The sequence below is a fragment of the Cynocephalus volans genome, chromosome 11 (genome assembly GCF_027409185.1).
Source record: "Cynocephalus volans isolate mCynVol1 chromosome 11, mCynVol1.pri, whole genome shotgun sequence".
Lineage (NCBI taxonomy): Eukaryota > Metazoa > Chordata > Mammalia > Dermoptera > Cynocephalidae > Cynocephalus > Cynocephalus volans.
In genome coordinates, this window is record NC_084470.1 from 40,557,476 (window position 1) to 40,580,586 (window position 23,111).

At 35.0% G+C, this 23,111-nt stretch overlaps 2 protein-coding genes across 2 annotated transcripts in view; one reads left to right on the plus strand and one right to left on the minus strand.

Annotated features, from left to right (window-relative positions):
• The window catches only part of AZI2 (5-azacytidine induced 2), a 28,703-nt gene extending 7,161 nt beyond the window's left edge, over positions 1 to 21,542 (minus strand). Inside the window, exons 1-6 of the mRNA XM_063113775.1 lie at positions 21,074 to 21,542; positions 13,071 to 13,291; positions 11,458 to 11,583; positions 10,290 to 10,389; positions 9,048 to 9,196; positions 4,975 to 5,033 (exon numbers count right to left, since the gene is read on the minus strand). Coding sequence (XP_062969845.1) covers positions 4,975 to 5,033; positions 9,048 to 9,196; positions 10,290 to 10,389; positions 11,458 to 11,583; positions 13,071 to 13,291; positions 21,074 to 21,176 — 758 coding nt within the window. The 5' untranslated portion in view covers positions 21,177 to 21,542. The remainder of the gene's footprint in view (positions 1 to 4,974; positions 5,034 to 9,047; positions 9,197 to 10,289; positions 10,390 to 11,457; positions 11,584 to 13,070; positions 13,292 to 21,073) is intronic.
• Positions 21,543 to 21,713: 171 nt separating this feature from the next.
• ZCWPW2 (zinc finger CW-type and PWWP domain containing 2) overlaps positions 21,714 to 23,111 on the plus strand; it is a 172,734-nt gene continuing 171,336 nt past the window's right edge. Inside the window, exon 1 of the mRNA XM_063115455.1 lies at positions 21,714 to 21,722. The gene's annotated coding sequence lies outside the window, so the exon portion shown is untranslated. The remainder of the gene's footprint in view (positions 21,723 to 23,111) is intronic.

A 23,111-nucleotide genomic window follows, 5' to 3' on the forward strand; every position in this document is an offset into this window, starting at 1 on the left:
ATTAGTTACTTTAAACCTAAATTTTTAGGTATCGTTTTCCATTAAACATTCAGACGTTCAGGGTTTTCTTATTTTTTAGGTTCTAAATTGTCAACTAAATGAAGTGAAATCTTCAGCATATATTCTCATTTTGTTGTACAAGAATACACAAAATATTAAATGTCATAATAACTGATCTCATAGTGTTCAAGCAACCTCTTAGAGATACTAGTGTAGTTTTAGTAGTATAAAAATAAAACTAGATTTTTGTCTAATTATGAAAACTTAAACTTCAAGGTAATAACACTCAAAATCTAAATCTAATATCCTTGTTACAGAAGCAATAGATATATTCAAAAAAAGAATTATTTTGGATTATGTAAGGTTAAATAACTTTGTTTATGTCAAAATACTCATATTCTACTCAGAATATAATTCTTTAACTACAAGCATCAGAACAAACTTTATACTACTTTTGAGAAAAATCTTCTAGTTTTAGTCTGTTGTAAACGTCATTTGTTAACCCACAGTGTATTAAAAAATCACGGGTTTTTGCAGGTTTTTAATAGCTGTGAAATAATTACTTCAGCAAAAATTAGTTAACCACCTCTATTCCACCAGTAAAACATCTGAGATGTTTGCTCAATGAATGTTTCACACAGGAACCTGTCTTGAGCGTGAAAAGAGTTGTTGGTTCCTTGGTACCATTCTGGGCATTCAGTATGCTTTCCAAAGAGTTACTCAAACTGTACAGCAGTAAGTGTAATTAATAGTAAATGCAATTCTGGGCATCTAGTATGCTTTCCAAAGAATTACTGACGTTATACATTGTTTAAATATAAACAATGTATGTGTGCTAATTCATGCAGATAGTCATGATATGAATAATACAGTTTGAAAATAGTTTATCATTGGCATCAGATGATAAATCAGTACTTGACTTAGAGAAAAGCAAAGCAAATACTCAAGATAATGTTTGGATACTGAAATACCAAGCACATTTAATCATTCAAAATAGCTAGGCCTGTAAAATAAAAGAGAAACAATTATAAGAAAGGTGTTAACATAGTGTCTAACATACATTTTTCAATTTAATTCAATGAAGACTCCTTAAAAATTAAGTTGAAAACTAGGTCACCAAGTTTCACACATATCTGGTCTTTTATGTCTTTTGCCCTTAATTTCACCTGAACTGAAAACTACAGACATAAAATCTAAAATTATTACTAAGCATAAGCTCTCCCTCTTGTGGATAACAAAAAAAATGGCAGTTAGTATTACCGAAAGTGCCACAGTCTTCAAAGCGTGTAAAATATCACTTTTAATTCTATCTACTTGAACAAAATGTTTAAACCATTACTTAAGTGAGACTGGAAAAGGCAAGTTGTTATCCCTCAAATTTTTAGCAAGGTTCCAACTAACCCACTTTACTTAAACGAGCATTTCTGAGGCTATGCACCTCCAACCCAACTTCACCCTAGTTCCCCAACTTGGGAGTGTTAACTTAGTTAAGTTTTGTTTTAAATGCCATACAAGCAAAATCCTAGTAATATATATAGTTTTCTATAAAGGAATCATATAACTGCTTGAATATTAAAATGCAACACCAAAGCATCTCAAATGAGAACCCTTAAAAAAAAAAAAAAAAGATTAAACAAAAATCATGGCTACCATTTATTATGTGCTAGGCACTTCAACCACATTCCGACACAACTGTGCAAAGTGTAACCTCATTTTACACATAAGGTAAGATGTTCAGGAGTCTACTCTACTCTACTATATGGCTGTTGAAAACAACCTTTCAGCTATCCAGTCTAATGACTGATTGCTGCCCTTCTGGGGTAGCATTTTTCACATCATCAACATCATCATCCTCCATTTACCAAGCACCTACAATATGCTGACTGCCAACACAATCTTCTCAGTCTCAGTATAAAACTTTACACCTCTGACTTTTAAACGTAATGAAACTTGCTTTTTCACTTCTCAAGATGGGGTACATGTCCTGCTTACAAAGTAAAACTGTATAAAAGCTCAGTTTTCCTGACACTATACATTCAGCTCTTTAATACAGAAATGAATATTCCTTGTATAAGAAAAATTTACTTCACTGAGTTTTCAGCCATACGTATTTTTCTTTCGCTTTTGAGAATTTACCGAACTGTTACCTCCCTCCCCGCCAGAGGAACTAAACTTAAAGTATGGGATATTCTTAGCAAAGAGCTATAGCTTAAAAACATGTATTTTGACAACTGTGATTCCCCCAAACAAGTGTCTTTCAAACATTTTTGATTGCAAGGTACACAGCAAAGCAATCATTTTACACTGCAACCCAAAGAAAACAAGTTATGAGAAACCATATGTACCCTTATGTGTAATTACATTGTTTTGTTCTATTCTGTTTTATTCCATATTTCAAAAATGTTTGTCTTAACTCACAAAATTTCATGATCACTAAAGAAACACAGAAGAGTCTGAAAAACACTAACCTAATCCATATTTTCTAAACCAGGGATTTACATTTTAAGAAGTCATCTGTAACTCAGTTCCACAATGTAAGTTTATAGATGATGAGCAAAAACAAGTACAGTAACTCCATACTTAGATCTGGTTCAAAAACCAAAGCTGTCAACTTAAAGCCAACAGCAAAGCAAGAGGCTGACAGGACACTGGCTAAATTTCTGATAGGGTGTTATTGATAAATGATGATTTATAAAAATACCATATAAATATATGTATATATATTGTATATGTATATATATGCATATATATGTTATATATTATATATGTATTCATATATATACATGAAGCACCATATAAAAGTAATTTCAAAGGTTCACTCTGTCCTAGGGAAACACTGTAGTACCTCATTTGCCTGGCAATATGATAAAGGAAATACAAAAAAAAGTGTTCCAATAAAGGGAGTTTTCCAAATAACTGAAAAATAATCCTTAAAAAATATCTAAATCTTTAGTTAATGGTTTTGTGGAAATACTCCTACATATTTTCCCCTAATATAGTAAACTTAATTCATCATCTGAATTATTCCACTTCAAAGTGAATGAGGTAACTTAGCAATGATTAGTAAACCACAGGAATATAAACTGGAAATATGTATAAATAATGAGATGAAGAAAAAACAGGATGCAAATGCAGTAGGGAATGAAGCAAACATAAAAATGCATGATATGAGGTTTACCAAGGGTAGGCCATGTATTGGATGTAAGTTTTCTAGTTGCTAACCAGAAGAGGGAAAACTAATCAGTTTTGCAGTTCACATTGATGACGTAAGATAAATACAAACCAATTTGCAAAAAAAAATCAAAAGCGTACTCAAGCACTAAGGGAGCCATTAGGACATTTTTTAAAATTACAAAGTTCTTTAACATACAATATCCTTGGTATAGCTTTAATACAAAGTATCTTTTAGACCGAATTTTCTTCCCCCCCCTAAAAAAGATGACCGGTAAGGGGATCTTAACCCTTGACTTGGGTGTTGTCAGTACCACGCTCTCCCAAGTGAGCCACGGGCTGGCCCCTTTTTAGACTGAATTTAAAGCAATTCTCTCTAAAAACTTTTTCTCATGTAACCCTCTGAATTGATACTGATTTTTAGAGAATTCAAGACTGCACTTTGAAGCCATAACTATAGCTCTGTAGCTTCAAAAACTGCACTCACCTCCTTGGGTCTTCAATATCCCCCAAATCCTAGCATAGTTTCTTCACTATCTTGTTAGTTACCTGATGCCTTCAAACATATTTTTGGGAGGAGCCAGCTTTTCAAGATACTCCTAGTGGAAGTGGTCCAAATTATGTAATCTACCTTGAATGGAAGAAGTCTCATTCTATATAACATGTGTTTCTAATATACTATTTATATAGCCCCTTTATTTGACCTACTCTAACATATTTATTCATTCTCTGCTTCTTTCCAAAAATGATTTGAAGTGGCCTTATAAAAATGACAAGTACTGCAGAATTAATAAGGGAAAAGACCTAGGTTGACAGGATAAAAGAAGGTAACTTGGACAAAACAGATGACTTTGACAAACAGTTTACATGGATACTATACTAGACACATTGTTTTTAAAAAAGAAAATATTCCTTACTATATAAACTTAGATAAAATCTGAAGGCATAATTGAACAGTTTCAACAAGCAGAGTTGAGTAGCAGCAATAGAGACTACATGGCTGCCCCACTAAGCCTAAAAATATTTACTGTTGGCACTTTGTAGAAATAGTTTGCCAATCCCTGATCTAGCAGAATAGCTGCATGTCATTTCCTCAAATTGTCTTCCCTAACTGATATTTCTTTCAGCAGGTACTTAATAGGAATAGTGCTGAGACGATTGACATTATTCACTCGGGTCAGTAAACTTGGGAAGCCAAATGATTAACAATGAAGTTAAATCAATATTTTTCATTGGATGGAAGGTATCCATGTAGAGAGGGCATCCTAACACAGTAGAAACAAAAATTATTAAATAATTTAAAACACAGAACTTAAGTTACGTAAGTAAAAATACGTATTTGAGAAAAATGGGTTAAAATACATGAACTCGGATAGTTACTTCTGTTCTTACTCTTAAGAGGAATATATAATAGTTTTTCAAAATTCGTGCTATTACAAAGACTAAGGTTTTCCAAGGTTGCCTACTATTACTGTATATGGAAATGCATAATTCTTCATGCACAAAATCAGGGCTTATTACAGAACACTTCCACATAGCTAGTTCCCTAAAATAATATCTAAAATATTACTGAATGTTCAGAAATTCTGTTTAAGGTATCACAATGTACACCTTCCTGCAACTTAAGTTCAAGCCTACTGTTTTTTTTAATAAATATATTGTGATCACAGGTTACATTCAGTATCCAAGAAGTATCCATTTGTTTTGTTTTTAAGGTTAAATCATAACAGAAATCTAGGTACCCATAAAAAGTGACCTATAGAAGAGAACATATATTATTTTAATGTTGAAGAATGTTCGTACCTTGAAATACTTAGTCTTTGGAGATCTTTGCTCTTCAGATTGTCTTCCTGAGATGGATCCTGTCATTTGTTTAAAAAAGAAGTTAATAAGTTGTAATTGTTACATTGTTTATTCTCAGCTGTTTATTACCACAGACATGTTTCAGCATTTACAGAATACATCGATAACTGTACAGCATAAAACTTGATTTCATATCAATTTTATTAAGATACTTCCAACCTATACCAAAATCACTTCCAATTATTTAAATCATTAATTCTTTAATTTTCCTTAAAGAATAATATTGCTCTCATGAAAAAGAACTTGAGTCTTAGAAAATATATTTCTGAAGACACCAATCTGAAGTCTATATTCAAAAAGTATAACATTTATTACATTGCTGTTTATTCAAGGTACAGCTGAAATGAATTCCATGGGAAAGTGTGATTTTTTGGTATTTTACTTTTTTGTATTACCTAAAAGAACCAAAAATTTAAAACACGTTACTGTTTAAAAAGATGAGCATAAATTTCCTCATTCCACATAGACACAAAATGACCTGGCAAGGATTTCATACAGTCCCTATATAGTTTTAAGTTACAGTAGTTTAGGATGTAGATATAACAAGAAAGAACCTACAAAAGATATTTTTAAATAAACTTAATATGTTTAAGACAATTCTCTAACGTTTTAGGCAATGAATTCTCACACAAAGGTATGTAGCAAATAAAAATGAGTATCACAGGTACTATTCTACTGGCAAAAGTGGCCAGTAAAAGCTGACAGAACAAAATTTAAGTGTACTATGCCTTATTTACATAATCTAAATTATATGTTTTAAAGTGGAATATTAAAAAGCTGAATAAGGACTTCATGAGTACTCTGAACTTGGGAGAGTAAAATATTAAAAATATTTCATATTATAGTAGTTAAAGCATTTTTGGATCTCTGATTTTAATAACATAATAAATTGCATCTTAGAAAGCCCTATGGAAAGGGGAAACAGAACTGGCCCACGAGTCAGGGGAGGTTTGACCACTAACCAGGCACATATCCTTGGACAATGATCTTTTCTGTTCTCCATAGGAAATGAAAGAATCAGATCACTTTTAGTTTCTTTGTATCACTACTTTAAAAAAAAAAAATTTAAGTAGCATATACTTAAGCATACATTCATTGGAAAGCTTCCTCATTTTTAAAGTGAACAATATTAAAAAAATAATCTGACAGTTTGGGTGGGAAAATATTTTTCGAGCTGCCATCTAACAATTGAGAAAATCTAATGTAAATCAGCAATAAGCTCAAAGGAATTGTCTCTAATATTCAAATACCCAATTATTGGCTAGTAATCAGTTTGCTATGTTCTAAACACAGTAATGGATTTGTTTCCCAACTAGGGCCTTAAGATGTGGTAGTTTCACATAAAGAAGGGCCCGTGGCTACAAAATTTTGAACAATGTTCCAGTTATACAGGTTCCTATGCTATAGGTCTTCTTAAAACAGTTAATATACTACAGCACATTGTGAATCTCTAAATGGGCTTATTAGTGACCTTAGACATCTAAACCAACTCCATTTTACTGATGCAGTGTTTCTTATACTTCTTCAGCCCCTTGAGTCTATATTTCTCACAGGATCAACTGTTTGGAATGTAAATGGCTGGAATACTATGGGATACAGAAAGTCTAACTAACTACACTAACACCAAATACTAATTAACTAAGTTGACTAAATACTTAAAAAAGCAAAAAAAATCCCAACACTATTCACTATTAGTCCACATAGGATGCTATTACACACTTCAGAACATATTATAAAATATGTTTCCTGGAAAGTACCATCTTAAAAATATTTGTAAATATGGCTAGAGTAACTATAAGCAAGATTAATTATTAATGTGAACATAAATTTCTCTTGTTGGCTTGCTATCAGATTCCCATATCCAAAAGGACTTGATCAACACCACCTCTGAAACAATATTTAAAAGTACATTCCACAACATCAAGATTTTAACTTGAAACCCTTTATAAATTGATTTTTCTGCTCTTCCTTTTCCTGGTTCATTTCTCAACTGTGAGTATTTTTTTTACTTCACAGCCTCCCCACACCCCAAATAAATGCCTGTGAAGAAGGGGACCATGATTTAAGTCTTTTTTTTTTTTTTTTTCAGTACTCCTCCCTTATCTCACCTTCAGCTCTTAAAAGTTTGTCTCTCAGATTTAATTTCATCATAAGTTAAAGAAAAGTGACTTCTAAAGTTTCTTCTCTCTAAAAGTCTCTTTCTGTGATTTGGATGCTTATGGTAGATGAATTTAAACTAAAAGCAAATTTATTGCCTAGCACCACCTAGTGGAAAAGAGTAACTAATAAATTATAAACCAAACTTTAAACATACACATAGTCTGAAAGCACTGCCTTTCTGAATTACTCTAATCAAGTTTTTTTCTTTAAAAACATTTACTTACTGAACACACTATGTACTGGGCACTATGCTACTGCTTTACATACACTAATTTAATCTTCATGAAAAACTAGGTATTTAATATCTACAGAAAGCAAGTTCCAAAAAGTTGAATGATGTTCCTAATGTTACACAGCTAATAAGCAACACCATAATTATGAGCCAGGTTTCTATGATTCCAGGTACTGCTTCCTACTCTACAATGAAATATCCATTATGTATGAATGAAAGCTATAGAAATATTTCAAGGATAATGGATATCCTGACAATTAAAATTCAGAGCTTAAAGGTGCAGATCTTTTCTTGCAAACACATCTTATTGGAAGAGGCTTCTCAGTGACTATGGCAACTGGACTTGTGGAAGAGTATGCTTGAAGCCTTTGAAGGAATTGTGGTATGTGGCCACAAGTTCAAAGCTGGGAAAATCAACTTTAGATGTCAAGTAGAAAAAAAAAAATCTTGGCTCTAACAGGAGTTGACAGTAATTTTTGTAGTGTTTCCCCTTTATCAGGGCTGGGGGCTCCAAACCCAGTTCTCATTGCCCAGTTCAGAGGAATTCATTTGGTTAAGGCCAAGGCAGAATGTTATATTATTCTGGCTCATTCTTATCCAGTGCTCATTTCTGATAAAGACTACATTATAGAAGACAGAATAGAATTGTCGGCTCCATCTAAGGATATCTGGGATTCAGAATCCTGACTAGCATTCAGGATGTATGGAAAGTAGGTCCTTTTTCAGGTGGTGGTATCCCAGAGAAACTCCCATGGAATAGGAGACACCATTCCTCAATAGTGATGGAATGCTCTAGCAAGCAAAATGGGCAGGGAAACAGTGATATAACTGGTTACAGCTTAGTATGAAATACGTGAATGCACAAAATGGCTATTTGCTCTAGACTACTAAGCTTTTCGATTTCTTCGAACAACTATTTTAAATTTTGCATTTGGTGCATTGCTCTCACACTCTCCTGCTTCTATATCATTTCCTCTTTGATCCTCAGCAATATTTGTCAGGACATCTGAAAACATATATCCAAGCTTGCTAGAACCCAATGTAAAGTAGTGTTAGTAAACAGACGCTTGGTGAGGAATTGAGAGGCAGCCTGTATTTTAGTGGATGACTTTAGGTGAACCACACTTTAGCAGCTTGGCAAGTTTTTGTTTCTTCCTATTCTTGAATTCTAAGCTGTTTGCTGATGTTTCCCCAAAAGTATTAGTCTTCTGAAAAGATTCAGGCTCTGTAAAGTTTTCTTTCTTCTTGTTGTTGTTTTTTTAAGAAATGAAATGGGAAACTTAAAACCTGAGCTCTCTTTAAACTTTACGGAGAAAAAAATAACTTAAGGAAATTGAACAAAAGGGAGTTTAAAGAACAGTTATAATAAATTAATAAGCTTTTCTAAAATAAGCCTTTTTAAAAACAAAATTGTAATTCTGGGATCAGGCTAAAAGTATACAGCATATCACATTTTAGCAGAAATGATGAAAGGGAAAGAGAAACATGAATGTTTCAGGGATGAGAACATTCTCTTTCAAAGCAGTTACAATTTATGTTAACTCTATGGTTTAATAGTTATAAATCCTACATATAATGCACAGTGAATACTGAACTTCTCAATGTAATAATTCTGTAGTACCGTTTGTTTGGCTTTTTGTAGCTCTATTTTGAGATCGCTACATTCCTTCCTTATCAGTTCCAGCTCTTGTTCCAAACCATGGATCTTCAGGTCACAGCTCAACTTTTCCACCTCCCAGTTTGATGAAGGTGGACTTAAATTCCTCATCACTACAAAAAGGATGGACATCAAAATTGTTATCTCTACCTTCTACACTGATTGCAATTCTAAAAAGGTTATGCTGATAAAATGTAAATAATAGAAAAACTAGTATAAAACATACACAACCATTAGCAGCTCTTTTAAAAAAAGATCTATGCTAATGAGAATAAGAAATCTTGCAATCTTGCTTCAGAATGTATTAATCACCCCATTCTTGATTTTTTACTTAAGCTGAAATACAAATCTGTCAGTCTGGAATTTTAAAAGTTACTACATGAATCAAGCATATGCTAATATTGTAGACAGACAATCTATTCTGCACAAGTCAAGGTTAAAACAGTGATGAAAGTAACAAACAATAATCTGAAGCTCAGCTAATCACTCCATCTAGTCATCTTAGTCCCCTCAGAGAATATAAAGTTTAAATGACATGCCTTAGAACATGATGTCAAAACAATTTTATTCATAAACATTCCACTGTAGAAACTCAATACAACTGGATAGTGCTTTATCCTTGAGTTAGTACCTTAGTCTATCTATAAAAAGTCTTAAGAGATCTCATTTCAATCAATAAGAGATCTCATCTCAATCTCCTATCAAAAGGTCTCTCAGAGGCCCACTCTGCAGCTTGTCTCATCAGAATGTTCATGGAAACAGGCTATTACCCATATCCCCCAGACCTAACTTTCCACCCCATCATTTCATCTGTTCCTTTTAACAACCTGCCGAAAGAAGAAAAAAGAAAGTAATTGTAATTACTTCTTAATAGTGTGTCTGTGGGCAACAAGTTCAGTAAGAAAGAAAAGCCTGGACATACCAGTGAGCCAGAAGTTTTGACCAGGATGGAGTTCTACCTCTTTCCTCCTACACTTCATCACAAACTAGCCTTGAATAAAAACCATCAAATTTCCTCTAGGAAAAGTACAATTATAGCTAAGGAAAAGTTAAAAGGTGATACAGAACAGAGAAATTAATATAAGCCTAAAAATTAAAACAAAGCCTTAGCATACATTTACAGATAAAGAAAACTGATCGTGGATATAACACATAAATGGAAAAATGTATTAATGTTAGAATATTTATAACAAGTAAGTGGCATACCCAGCTGAGTTTCCACCTCCGTCCTTAGCTGGAGGAGTTCTACTTCTTTAGATTGTAGCTGTTCATTCAATACTTTCAAAGATTCAGAGTTGTCTTTATTCTAGTTAAATAGGGAAAGTGCCATATTACATTCAATAAAATCTATAGGTCAGTATTATATCTTAATTTTCAGTTAGGTATTGAAAAAATTCATTCTAGCCTTCAAAAGCAAGGTGGAAAAATTAGCTTAAGTTTCTCACTTTATTATTATTATTATTATTATTATTATTTTGTCTAACTTAGAACATTATTATTCACTGGCTTCTTTTAATGTTACAATGCCATGATTTTTCAAAATAATTTAGTGCTGTTAGATGTGCTTAAGTCCTAGACATCAGTGAGTACGAAGTATTTGTTACAAGTATTATTAAAACTTTTCATTTTGCCTTAAATTTGTATATTTAAAATTTTTACCTTGTAAATGTACATTAGTCCCTCCTTAAAACTGTGGCCTTGCTTTCCACAGTTTCAGTTACCTCTGGCCACCCATGGTCCAAAAATATTAAATGAAAAAATCCAGGAATAAATAATTCATAAAGTATTAAACTGCATGGCAATTCTGAGTAGTGTGATAAAATCTTGAGCAGCCCCACTCTGCCCACCCAGGACATGAATCATCCCTTGGTCCAGCTTATCCGCACTGTATATGCTACCTGTGTGTTGGTCACTTAGGAGCTATCTCCGCTATCAAATCAACTGTGGCAGTATTGCAGTGCTTGTGTTCAAATAACCCTTATTTTACTTAATAATGGCCCCAAAGCACAAGAGTAGTGTTGCTGGCAATATGGATATGCCAAAAAGACGCCATCAAGTGCTTTCTTTAAGTGAAAAGGTGAAAGTTCTTGACTTAAGAAAGAAAAAAAAAATGTACGCTGAGGTTGCTAAGATCTATGTGAAGAACGAATCTTTTATCCATAGAACTATGAAGAAGGAAAAAGAATCATGCATAGTATATATAGGGTACTATCTGTGGTTTCAGGCATCCACTGGGGGTTTTGGAACATATTCCCCTTGGATAAGGGAGGACGGACTACTGTAAGTATTAAACCTCTCATTTCTAATTTTAAACCTCTTGAAGAAGAAAATTCATTTGCAATATACAGATATCATTCTTTTCAGACCAACTTACCATTTTATCTAATTTGCTCTTCAAATTATCTCTATCAATGCAAACCTCTCGATATGCATGATATGCCTTATTTACTTGTTCTCGTCCCACAGAACTTGTTTCTTCATCTAATCGAGCTCCTACGAGCTAATGGTATGAAATTAGAAGAGAAAGCTTAACAGAATATTCTACAGAAAAAAAAATAAGTCAGGCTTCTGATGGCTCCACATCTTACTTTAATCGTTGTAATGCAAGGATAAAGCCTGGACCATAATTAAGTGAACATTTTATTTCCATACAATTTAATCTTTACTGAGTAAAAAGCACAAAAGTACAGAATATTTCTAAAAACTTTCTATTCTACACTTTTACTTAATCAGTATTTTATACTTCATAGTATCTGTTTTATAACATATTGTCATCACACTACAACACAGTACATATAACATTCTTCTGAGGTACTTAGGTGTTTTCCAAGTCAGTATTATCTAATTTCCATCACCAGAAAAAGTATCAAAGTTAAGGCATAGAGTGCATGACTTTTTAAGGAAGAGACATGTTAGTTCATTAAATCCTGTATTATTATAGAATAGGAATTAATAGGATTGTTGGTCAGAAACGACAGAAATGTTTCCAATGTTAACTATACACTAAATACTATTTTTCTACTGAAGTTTAAAATAAACATAGCTATTACAAGCTCCAAAGTTTTACCTTCTCTCACTCTATCCCAGTATGTTACAAATTTACTTAATCACCATTTTTAAAAATTTACATAAATTTAAAGAAACTATGATTATTTTTACAATTCACTCTCCTCCTCTTACCTCCCTCAAATGAATAAAACTCTACCAAGTCCCATCCTCAATTTTTTTTTATACAGCCTAATTCATTTCCATGGCTGCTAAGAATTCATTTCCTTTACCCTTTGTGGAAGCTGCTATTTGTAAGATACAAATACACTGATGTGATCTGAATATAAACTAAACTAAGTTAAAACTTTAAAACTCAAAAATAAATGGAATGATTGTGGAAGATTTCTCAATACACAAAGCCAAGTAAAAATCTGGTGATTTATATTGAATCAGCTACCTTGCTTATGTATTCTAACACATTTAGGAGTGTGAGTGTTCTGCATGAAAAGGTAAACAGGGGACATTAATTTATCAGCTAAAAGCATCATTCCTATTATGGGTGTTAAAAAATAAAAGAGAATGTTAAGGAAGATTTCAGTCCTACTGAAGACATTATTAAACACATTAGAACAATGTTCCAATAGCTTCTTCCTATGATACTTAATTTCCTGTTAGTATGTCATTTTTTTTTTTTGTACAGATTTGAAAATTATGAATAAAATACATACAACTATGAAGGTAAGACAATCTGAAAAAAGGAAAAAAAAATTTGGAATATCACTCCTCCAAGTTGTTAAATTCTATTCTAGAAATATCCACTAAGAACACAGTATAGGAAACAGAGTATAAGTATAATGCCCAGAGTTTTGAGATTAGCAGTGGGTTATTCTTGGAAATTCAGTACAACCATGGAAGAAAGAAAGAAAACATTTAAAATTTCAAATATTTTGAATTTTTCTTTATGTCATAAAACATAATGAAGGTAGAAGATAAAATTACCTTTTCTTCCAAAAATCGTATTCTTTTCTTTAAGAAAGAGTTCTCTTTCTCTGAATCCTTAAGTCTTTTTTTGATGTCTTCATATGCAGTAACAAGGGCAAAATGTGAAGCAACAGACTCATCTCCTGAATATATTGAGACTGGAGTCACTGTATCTCCCTTATGCGCTTTTTCATGATTCAGAATGCAGATATCATCTTCTACCAGTGCATCCATGACAACTATTTAAAAGAAAAAGTATGTATAAAATACAAATGTCTCACCGAATAAATGAGCAGGGAAAAAAGATATATAGAATAACGTGAATACTGTGACAATGTTTAAAAACTCCTATTTCTCTTAGAGGCTGTATGGCATCATGGTTAACAGCCATAGACTCCGGAGCCAGACTGCCTGGGTTCTAATCCAAGCTCTACCATTTAGTGTCTATGTGACTTTGGGCAAGTTGCTTAACCTCTCTGCTTCAGTTTCCTTATTTATTTAAAGTACAGAAAATAACAGTGACTCATAGTCTTCAGAATATCAAATGAATTGATATCTATAAAACATTTAAAACTGTTATTATTAGTAAGTTCTATAAAAACCTGTGAAATAAAATTTTCATTAAACGGATCAAATTTTTAAATACTTTATGGCCATATATTTCTTGTCATCAACATTTCCATTTACATCTATTAATAGCAAGTTTTATAGCTTCCCAATTAATAAATTTTCAAAAACTCCTTAAGTTTAACTTATTACAACATATTATTATAGAAGTTTTAATGCATACTTTATCTCCATACCAGTAATTGATTATGTTTTTTGTGTATTAACAGTAAAAGACAAATAAATTAACATTTGAGTGGCCACTATGTCCCAGTATTATGCACTACATTAAAAAATATATATAATCTCATTTAGTCATCCAAACAATTCTATGAGGTGTGTGTCACCTACATTTTATAGGTAGGCCTTAGAATGGTAAAGTAATCTGCCCGGTTAAAGCTAGAAGAATGTTAGCTTTGTGAGACGAGTGGCTAAGTCTGTTTTGTTCATCATCATGTCCCCAACTCATCATTGTGTAGAAGGTATTCAGTAAATATTCCACACTGAATAAAGAGTTGATAGAGTAGGATTCAAATCAAACTCTGACTCCATAACCTAAGACAGGAAGCCTGTTACCTTCATTATTTAATGAAAAATATACTTTCTCTGACATCTACTTTTGCTGTTAGGTACAGCATTACTTCCGCATCTGAGAGTTTTGTTCCTGAAAAACACTACGGAAGGAGAAATTGTGGCTTAGATCTTAGATTAGTAATTAAAGATTACTGAAAAAAAATTTTTTTACTCTCCTTTGCTTGAAATAAAATTTGGTTACTTACTAGTATCAGTCACTGTTGGAGAACATTATAAAGAAACTGAGGTAGAAAGTATTTCCTTAACCTTTCCAAAGTAACATAGTAAGTAGAGAGTTGAGATGTAAACAAAGGCGATCCATATTTCACTATGCCTGCTTTCCTCCAAAACTTCTGATCTTCCTCCCAAACTTCTGATCTTCCTCCCTGTGTTCATTTTCCTTTGTTTCACACAACATGAATACTAATGAAAGGTTTGTTTGTGTGCTCTTCTGGGTTTGGTCTTCTATCACTATTATTTTTGCATTCCTAATTTTACAATTAAAAGCTTACGGTTGCTCTCAACTAAAGCCAAAGTTCGAAGTGTTTAAGCAATTCATGTCTATCTGGGATTATAAGAAAGGTAGGCAAAATAAACTATAACTCCTGAGCAGGTGAAACCTGCCATCCAGTCTTCACCAAGAACAATTTAAAATTTTCTAACTATGTAGGATAACTCCTGCTTTTAAGTTAGAATCTTTCCCAGTTTATCAATAAATTCCAAGAACAAGGTTGGACTATTCTACCTACAGTATCTCCCAAAATAACAGATTCTCATAACCTTAATTAACTCATGCTGCTGCTGATGAAAGCTGCACCTTCTCCTAATGATAAAGAGTTTAAGTTTTCTCCCTCTACACAGGTTTACTTTTCAATCTCCGGATTCAACTCTATTCCAAAATAATACCAAACATCATTCCAATCATGCTGCTGCCAGTCAAAACCCTCATTATTTCCTTTCAGAAAGGAAAGTACGAGTTATTCCCATAATGCAAACTGCAAGTATGTGTTATGTATCTCCATTCAAGACTCGTACACACGCACACACATTATCTTAAAAGTACAACAAAAGTATACGGCTAGTTTAGTAGGATGCAGTCTGGTTTAAGGAGAGGTAAAACTGTGCCCTTATTAGGCATTTGATTTAAACAAATGGGCAGGATTTCTTCAACTTGAATATATTTTTCTAAAGAGAGCTGAAAACAAAAAATAAGTATAGACTGCTTTACAAAGCCAAAATAGATGCCCCACAGTTTGTGCTCTTTATGGATCAAAGCCTATTATGCACTTTTGCTTTACACAAAGTTCTAAATAGCTCAGCTGTATGATTTCATTATTTATTCCTTTTTATCATGAAACAATCATTTACTCAGCAAGGAAAACCCAGTGTGGTAGAAAGTTGTGCAGAAAAGTGACTATTATACCATAAAGGCAGGTAATATATTTGAAACAATACAGAATGCTATGGAGTTAGGGGATGAGGAGAAACAGTTTTCACAGAAGGTACCACAAAAGAACAAATGACTTTTAAGCCTGCATTCTTAAGTGAAGAATTATTGTACTTAAACCTTTACAGTTTACTTTTAGCAGGGGGAACAAGTTCAAAGACCTGAAAGAATGTGGGAAGAAGGGTTGAGAAGGGGAGTGGCAGTAGATGAGATAAGAAAGACAGGATGGGAACAAACTGAGGTGACCCTTTATGACAGAATGATCATAGATTTCGGTCCTCATTCTGTGAAATTTTTAGAAGACAGACCTGGACATGACTAAAAGAATGTGAAGAATACTTATACATTTATTAAGAACATTCACAACCAAATGAATTACTTGTGCTAAATGTTTACAAATATTATCCCATTTAATTCTCATGACTACCCTATGAGGCCTTATTAAACCCATTTCATAAATGACAAAACTGGGGCCTGGAAAAGTCATGAAGCTTAGCCAGAATCAGATAATTACTATGTAGCAGAAGCACTTAGATTTTAGAGCCTCAGCTATTATTTTTTCTTTTTTTCTCCCCAATGAATCTTTTATAAAATCTTCCAGTGAGAACTACAAAATTAGAAACCCCTCATAAGTTTTATAAGTCCTCTAGATGGAAGATACTCTAGATGAAGAAGATACTTAGAAGATATTTAGATACTTATAAGTTTTATAAGTACTCTAGATGTACTGATATAACAATGTCACATTTTATGCAATATAACTGGTGATTTTTAGGACAAAATGAGTAGTCAGACTGGTTTATTTATATTTGTTGCCTTTTTTATAGATAAATCAACAAAAAGTTGAATATGTGTGGTCTCTCTCTTAGTATAAGAAAACATTGTTTACATTCATTAGGATTTTTCAAGTTATATACTATTATTCTTCATATTTATTCTAGGTACTATAAACATGACTTGGAATGCACTGAAAAGCAGCATGAAAACTGCTTATCTGTCCTAAAAATTATACGAGAAATAATCATATTAAAGCACACCCAAAAGAAAATCCACTAGCACCACAGATATGCATCAAGTTTTAAGTTCTAAAATAACTGTCATTTAAATTTATAATGAAACAAAAGTTTTAACATTTAACATTTGGGGAAACTGCCTATATCTAATCTTACTTACCATAATTTAAATTTTCTTAAAATACCAAACCTTTGTTTACATTAATCTTTAAAATATGATTGCCACAAGCAAAATATTGTTATCAAAAATTCGAATTGCCAAGACTACACAATTTTAAATAGTCTAACAGGAATTGATAACATTCACTTTCAAAGCTTAACGAACATGAAAACATTGTCCAAAGGCATGCTTAAGGTGATTCCTCTTAATCATGAATATCAATAAAGGTATTCCACAGGGACATGACACAAAGAATTTTGGCTCTTTCAAAAACATACTAGGGGCTGGCCACTTAGCTCAGTTGGTTAGAGCACACTGCCTTGCAATACCAAGGTCGAGGGTTTGGATCCCAGTACTGTCCAGCTACCAAAGAAAAAAATTCTAAGAAGCTGGAGATGACCTAGGGCAGTGTTTGACAAAGTGAGTTATGGACTACTGCCTTAGAATTGCATGGAATTCTGTTCAAAAATAATGACTGCTAAGCTCCACTGCAGATCAAAAGCACTTCAAGTGATTTTAGGTCCCACTCCAATTTGAGAACTGCTCATCTACAGGGAACATAAGCTAAGTAGCTACTGTGTAATTTACAGAATTCCAATTATAACTAGTATTCTTGAACATTTATAGGAATGGTTAGTTCTATATTATCAATTGGTAAACACCACCTAACTTTCACGTGAAGATTCTGTTTTTAATATTATAGAAAGTGATTTCATATTCATCATCCCATCTCATCACAATAGTACTGAAGGATTATATAGTGTATTTATAGGCATATATACCTATATGTAGTCATGCAAACATTTTATATATTTGGCAATTAAATTTTGTATCTTCTTAAAGGTTTACTTAAGAATGAGGGTACTAAAAAAGTTCATGAAAAGATTTGTATTACCTTTCAACTCTATATTTCCACAAACTTTCTGAAGTACTCACGTAAAGTTAAAAGAATCAGAAAGGACTGAGGTGAAAGATATAAACAATTATTGTTGAGAACAGTGAAATTCCCAAGAATGTTAATAGAGAATGAAGAGTACTATTTTGTCAAATAAAGCAGGTAGAAAAGAGAATAATACCTAAGGCTAGGGGAGAGACATAACAAAAAAAAGATTCCAACATTATTAGTCAGAATTATTTTAGAGGATCTTAAATTTCAGTCTTCATTATAATCAACAGGAAGAGGACACAGTTCTTCATATGCTACATATACTGGAGTTTGTAATACTAGAAAACAAGAAATATTTTCTGACACCAGGTTGGTATTTTTTTTAGGAATAAATATGGCTTCCTGGCATATTTCATCTCCATTATATCTACTATTTATTGACCACTTACCATATGCCAGGCACTAATGCTTTTATGTGCATTTTCCTACTTCTTAGGCAGGTACTATTATTCTAATTTATGAACAAAATCTTAGAAAAGTTAAGTACTTTACCCACAGCTACACAACTAATCAGTGGTAAAACTGGGATGTGAACTCAGATTAACAATCTTCTAAATCTGTGCTTTTAATTCAACATTCCGAGAGGCAACACAAAGTGAATTCTGATTTTACTAATAAGAATATGGACAGGGCAGAAAGAACTCAATGGTAGAAAGAACATTGGCCCAGGATTCAGAAACCCAGTTTTAGTCTAGGATCTGCCATTTTGAGAACAGTTTAGTTCACTTCACCCCTCCAGATCTAAATCTTCCCACCTATAAAACGACAGGGTTGTACTACATCACTAAGATACTAACTTCCTAAATTATGAAGGTAAAATTTTAATCCAAATACAGAAGGGCAACCTAAACAGATAGCAAGGAATTCACATTGTGCCAGGAACTGAGTAAAAGGTACAGTACACACATTACAAGTCCACATCAAACTCAGCAAGAAGGTATAATCACCACCACAGATAAGGAAACTGAGGCTCAAAGAAGTGAGGTAAATATGACTATAATCACACCAGCAGTATGTGACAGAGCTAGGGTCTAAATCAAGGCCTATACAGTAGGCTCTTTCCTCTGTTCCACAATGTCTCCCGATGTGAATCTTATTTTGAATTTTCATCACCTTTCTACCTCTGAGAAGCGAGAATATGCCTGAACCCACTTCATACAATCAGTCAAGATATACAATCAAGTCAAGATACTATGGTGCAAGGATTAAGTCTTAATGGAGACGAACAGCCCAACATTTACTCCCTCTTTCCCTACTTGTAATGAAATAATTAGGGGCAGCAATGGCCTAGTCTATAAAGAAGGGAACAACATCAAGTGCCTCTTTTCAAGATATTATCACTTAATCTATGTACCTTAACAATGAAAAACGCTGTAATTCAGTGAGTGTCCAAAAATGTACTTAGCATCAGGTATACAATATGAAAAATTCCACTTCCACTTTTATGACCTACACTGAGTTATCTCACTAACTGCTTTAGTCCAGAAATTGGTTTGTATGGACAGGGAATCAAGACTCTTTCAAGCGATAGCATAGGTATAGGAAGAGCAGTCTACGTTTTTCCATTCCTGTCATAAGGTAATACTAAGGTACTTCAAAAAGTTCACAGAAAGATTCATGTTATCTTTTATTATATTTTTCCATGAACTTTTTGAAATACCCTCATATATCTCAATGCAAATGAGCACCTACTATACCCTAAATGTTACTGGTATTGTCAATAATTATATTCTTATTGTGGAATTTTTTTCGGGTTTTTTTTTTTTTTTTTTTTTTTTTTTTTGGTGTCTGGCTGGTATGGGGAACCAAACCCTTGACCTTGGTGTTGCAAGGCTGCGCTCTAACCAGCTGAGAACGGGCCAGCCCAATAATTATTTTCTAACAGTGATAAGACAACTCTACTTAAATTCAGAATATAAGTACCATAAAAAAGAAAAAAATAAGTTACATTGACTCAATGACTTCACGGATTACAAAAAACCTCATCACATCATTTTAGTCAATGACCATTACAGTGTTCTGTGTTCGTAATTAATATTAACTTAATGTTTATGGTATACCAAGCAGTGTGCTTCACCTTCTAGGGGAACTATCTCATTTGTTCATAAGACCTCTGAGGTGGACAAGGCTGTTCCCATACTACAGGTGGAGAAACTGAGACATGCAAGCAATAGTAAGTGGGGAACCAGGAATGAAAGTCAGGAAATTGACTGCCGAGCCAGCATAACTCTTAGAAACTATGCTTTGATAGGTGAAATGAGGAGGAGGTTTACCCTCTTATCTGGTATCAAGTGATTAAGTGGAAAATTCAGCACTCATATCTTGATGGTCCGACCTAATCCAGTGCCATTTCCCATTACACTATGTTGTGTCTTTAATATTAAAACTTACATTTGCATACAACTTCCCATTTATAAACAATATTGCATTAAAATTTTGTAACTATCCTGTGAAGGATGCACTATTCATAATTTACAATTGGTGGAGTGAACACAATAGATTGGGCAATTAGATATGACATTTTTTAGAGAACTGAAATTTTAGTCATGCTTTGAAATATTGCTCAATCCAATTAAAATTCCAATAATAAAAAAGAAAGCGTCTTCTACGTTTAAGAAGCAAGGGTCAGTTTTAATCCTGGTACGTCAGTGTCTTCGGTCACCTTAGCATATTTCCAATACATCGGGGAGCAATCTATGTTTTGAATTGTGCTACAATTTTTGTAGGTATTTTAATTCTCTTTCGAGTATTCGAGTTCCTTACGTGTAGAGACGCGGGTGTTAGCCTACCTCGCATGCAGTAGTCACTCAACAAATAACTAAAAAACTCACTGAATACAGAGGTTAGACACTGGAGAAACGACATATACCTATCGTTAGCCCTCTATAAAGTGCAAGGGGTCGATGGTCACTGCTCGGATGCCCCAGGCAGTACGGTCCTAGCCACAAGTCCCTCCTTCCTTTCCGGTTTATAAATGCCGTCTCAATGAATGGGAAAAATAAAAAAATGAAAAAAATAAAGGCGCCCCAGTAAATCAGAGTACGGAACGAAAATGAGCAATAGGCGAGAAGTAAAGTGAAGGGCCTGGAACAGCTGAGGTGTGGGGGTGACAGGAGCAAGGGACGGCCAGGAGCGGGCCGCTCCCTAATCAAAAGAGGGGGTGCGGGAGGGGTTGAGAGAAAAACGATGAGTCTCATCGGGTCAGCAACAGCAGTGGAGCTTGATCCCAGCACTGCCCGCACCCTAGCCCCGGCCGGGCCCAAGCGAATCACTCACCCTGATGCCAGGCTACGTAGGGCCGCCCCCAGGGCCGCCGACGTTCTATTCCCCAGTGTTTGGTAACGGAACCAAACCAAACCGGGTCGCCAGGGGTCACCATGGGCTTCCGGTTTCCTGGACGACACCGCCGCTTCTCCAGCGAAGGTAGCCGCTAAGGGTGCACCGCGGAGAGATTCCCATTTCTTTACTTCGGCTGCGCCAGGCCAGGCGCCACCCCGCCCTTCGGAAGGGACGCCGGAGCTTCTGGAAGGAGGGCCGAGCCGAGGCAGGAGGGGGCGAGCCGCCGCGGGAGATGGCCCGTTACCCAGCAACACGCGCGCGTGGCCCAGGCCTGCCGGCCTTGTCAGGATCCGCACGGGCCGGCGACCGCGTCGTGCGCCGTAGAGGGGAAGCTCTGTAGACGGAGGTGCTGGAAGGAATGACGAGCAGCTCAGGGCAGGAAAACGAACTGCTGCTCTCTGCGGGATCGACGCGAAAGCGACTCGAGGAAACCGGAAGTCCGGCCCAAGGGAGCTGGGGGGGGGGAATTAGCGTAGTTCGACGCCGGGAAGGGGCGCGGCGTACTACGTGTCCCGTGAGCCTCCGCGGCGGGGCAGGGCCGGCCGTGCCTTAGCGACGTGAGGAGGCGGAGGAGGAGTGGAGTTGGGTAAGAGGCGCGGCCACGGCGGTTGGGCTGAGGGCCGCCTTCGGGGGCGCCCTCTAGCGCGTCCTTTCCACCGAGTGTCCACCTGGGGGTCCCGGAGCGAGTGGGGCGTGTGGCTGGCCCCTACGCGTTTACAGCGCTGTCGCCCGGATGTGGCAAGGAACTGGGAAACGTGTTAGGTGCTCACCTAGGGGAAGACGTTTAACCCTCTGCGGTGTCTGTTTTCTGGGCGCTTTGCGAACCTTCAGGGGGTCATTTGAAACACGAACTTGAATTGCTCAAGGTCCCATAGTTATTCACATGCTAGATAGAACACGGGTTCCAGCCCATTGTTCAGTTTACGGAATGAGAGACAGGGAGAAGATGGCAAAGCTTTGGGACAGAACCCGGCCTCCCTAGACTTGCCACCACCTTTGGTTATTTCCACACGACAGTCGTGAGCTGTGGAGGCACGAGTAATTGAATTCCTTACAGTCTTTGGGGGTCGCAGATAGAGGGAACCCCCGAAGTTCTGGACTATTTCTGGTTAAATGAATAAACGAGAGAACAATAATTGGAAATTTATCCTCCCTAACCGCCAGTTAGCAACACTGACGCCCGTTGCCACGCGCTAATTTTGTCAGTTGAGGGCTTAAGTATCGTTTGGGTCAGTGTTCTGCTGGGAGGTCTTTCTGCATCACGTCTTAATTTATCAGCCCAACTGTCAGCTCCAGAGAATGGATGCAACTCAAAGGTTTACTTGAAAATATGTTTTTATTGTTGTTATGCCTCTCTTTTCGATTTAGATTTAAGTGAAAATCCACTTAAATGTTATGAACAAAGACCACAATTTAAAGTTTATATGATATTTTGCAAAATATTTTGAAATTGATAATGTAATTGTTTATAAAGGAGATCCATTTGCTTCAGTTTATTGTGATGGGGGATGGAGAAGAGCATTGTTTTTAATATTTTGAGCAAGAATCAGTCCTTAACTTTTTTGATTGCATCCGTGACGCACTTCATGAATTTCAATTAAAAAGCGAACCCTCAAAAATCAAGAGTTTGGGCCAGTATGGTTTTGAAGCATATTAACAAAATCAGTTGAGCCATCCCAAGTCATTAGAAATAAAGTGATAGTCTAGTTCTCACTTGGGAGGTATAGAAATGGTTTCTTTTTTTGAACCTTTATTCACAATTTTGAAAAGGCAGGGAAATTTATTTTTATCTTTTCCTTCAGGGTAAATAAAGAGAAAATAGCATAGCTCAGTATTTTAAAGTGTATCTGGTGAGAGAATCTACTTTTTGTTTCAAAATACACCTTCCGATTATAACTATTTAAAAAATGGGTTTATTAACAAAAGTATTTGCTTGACCAGAATGCAAAAGTTTATTATTTTAGTCAAATGAAGC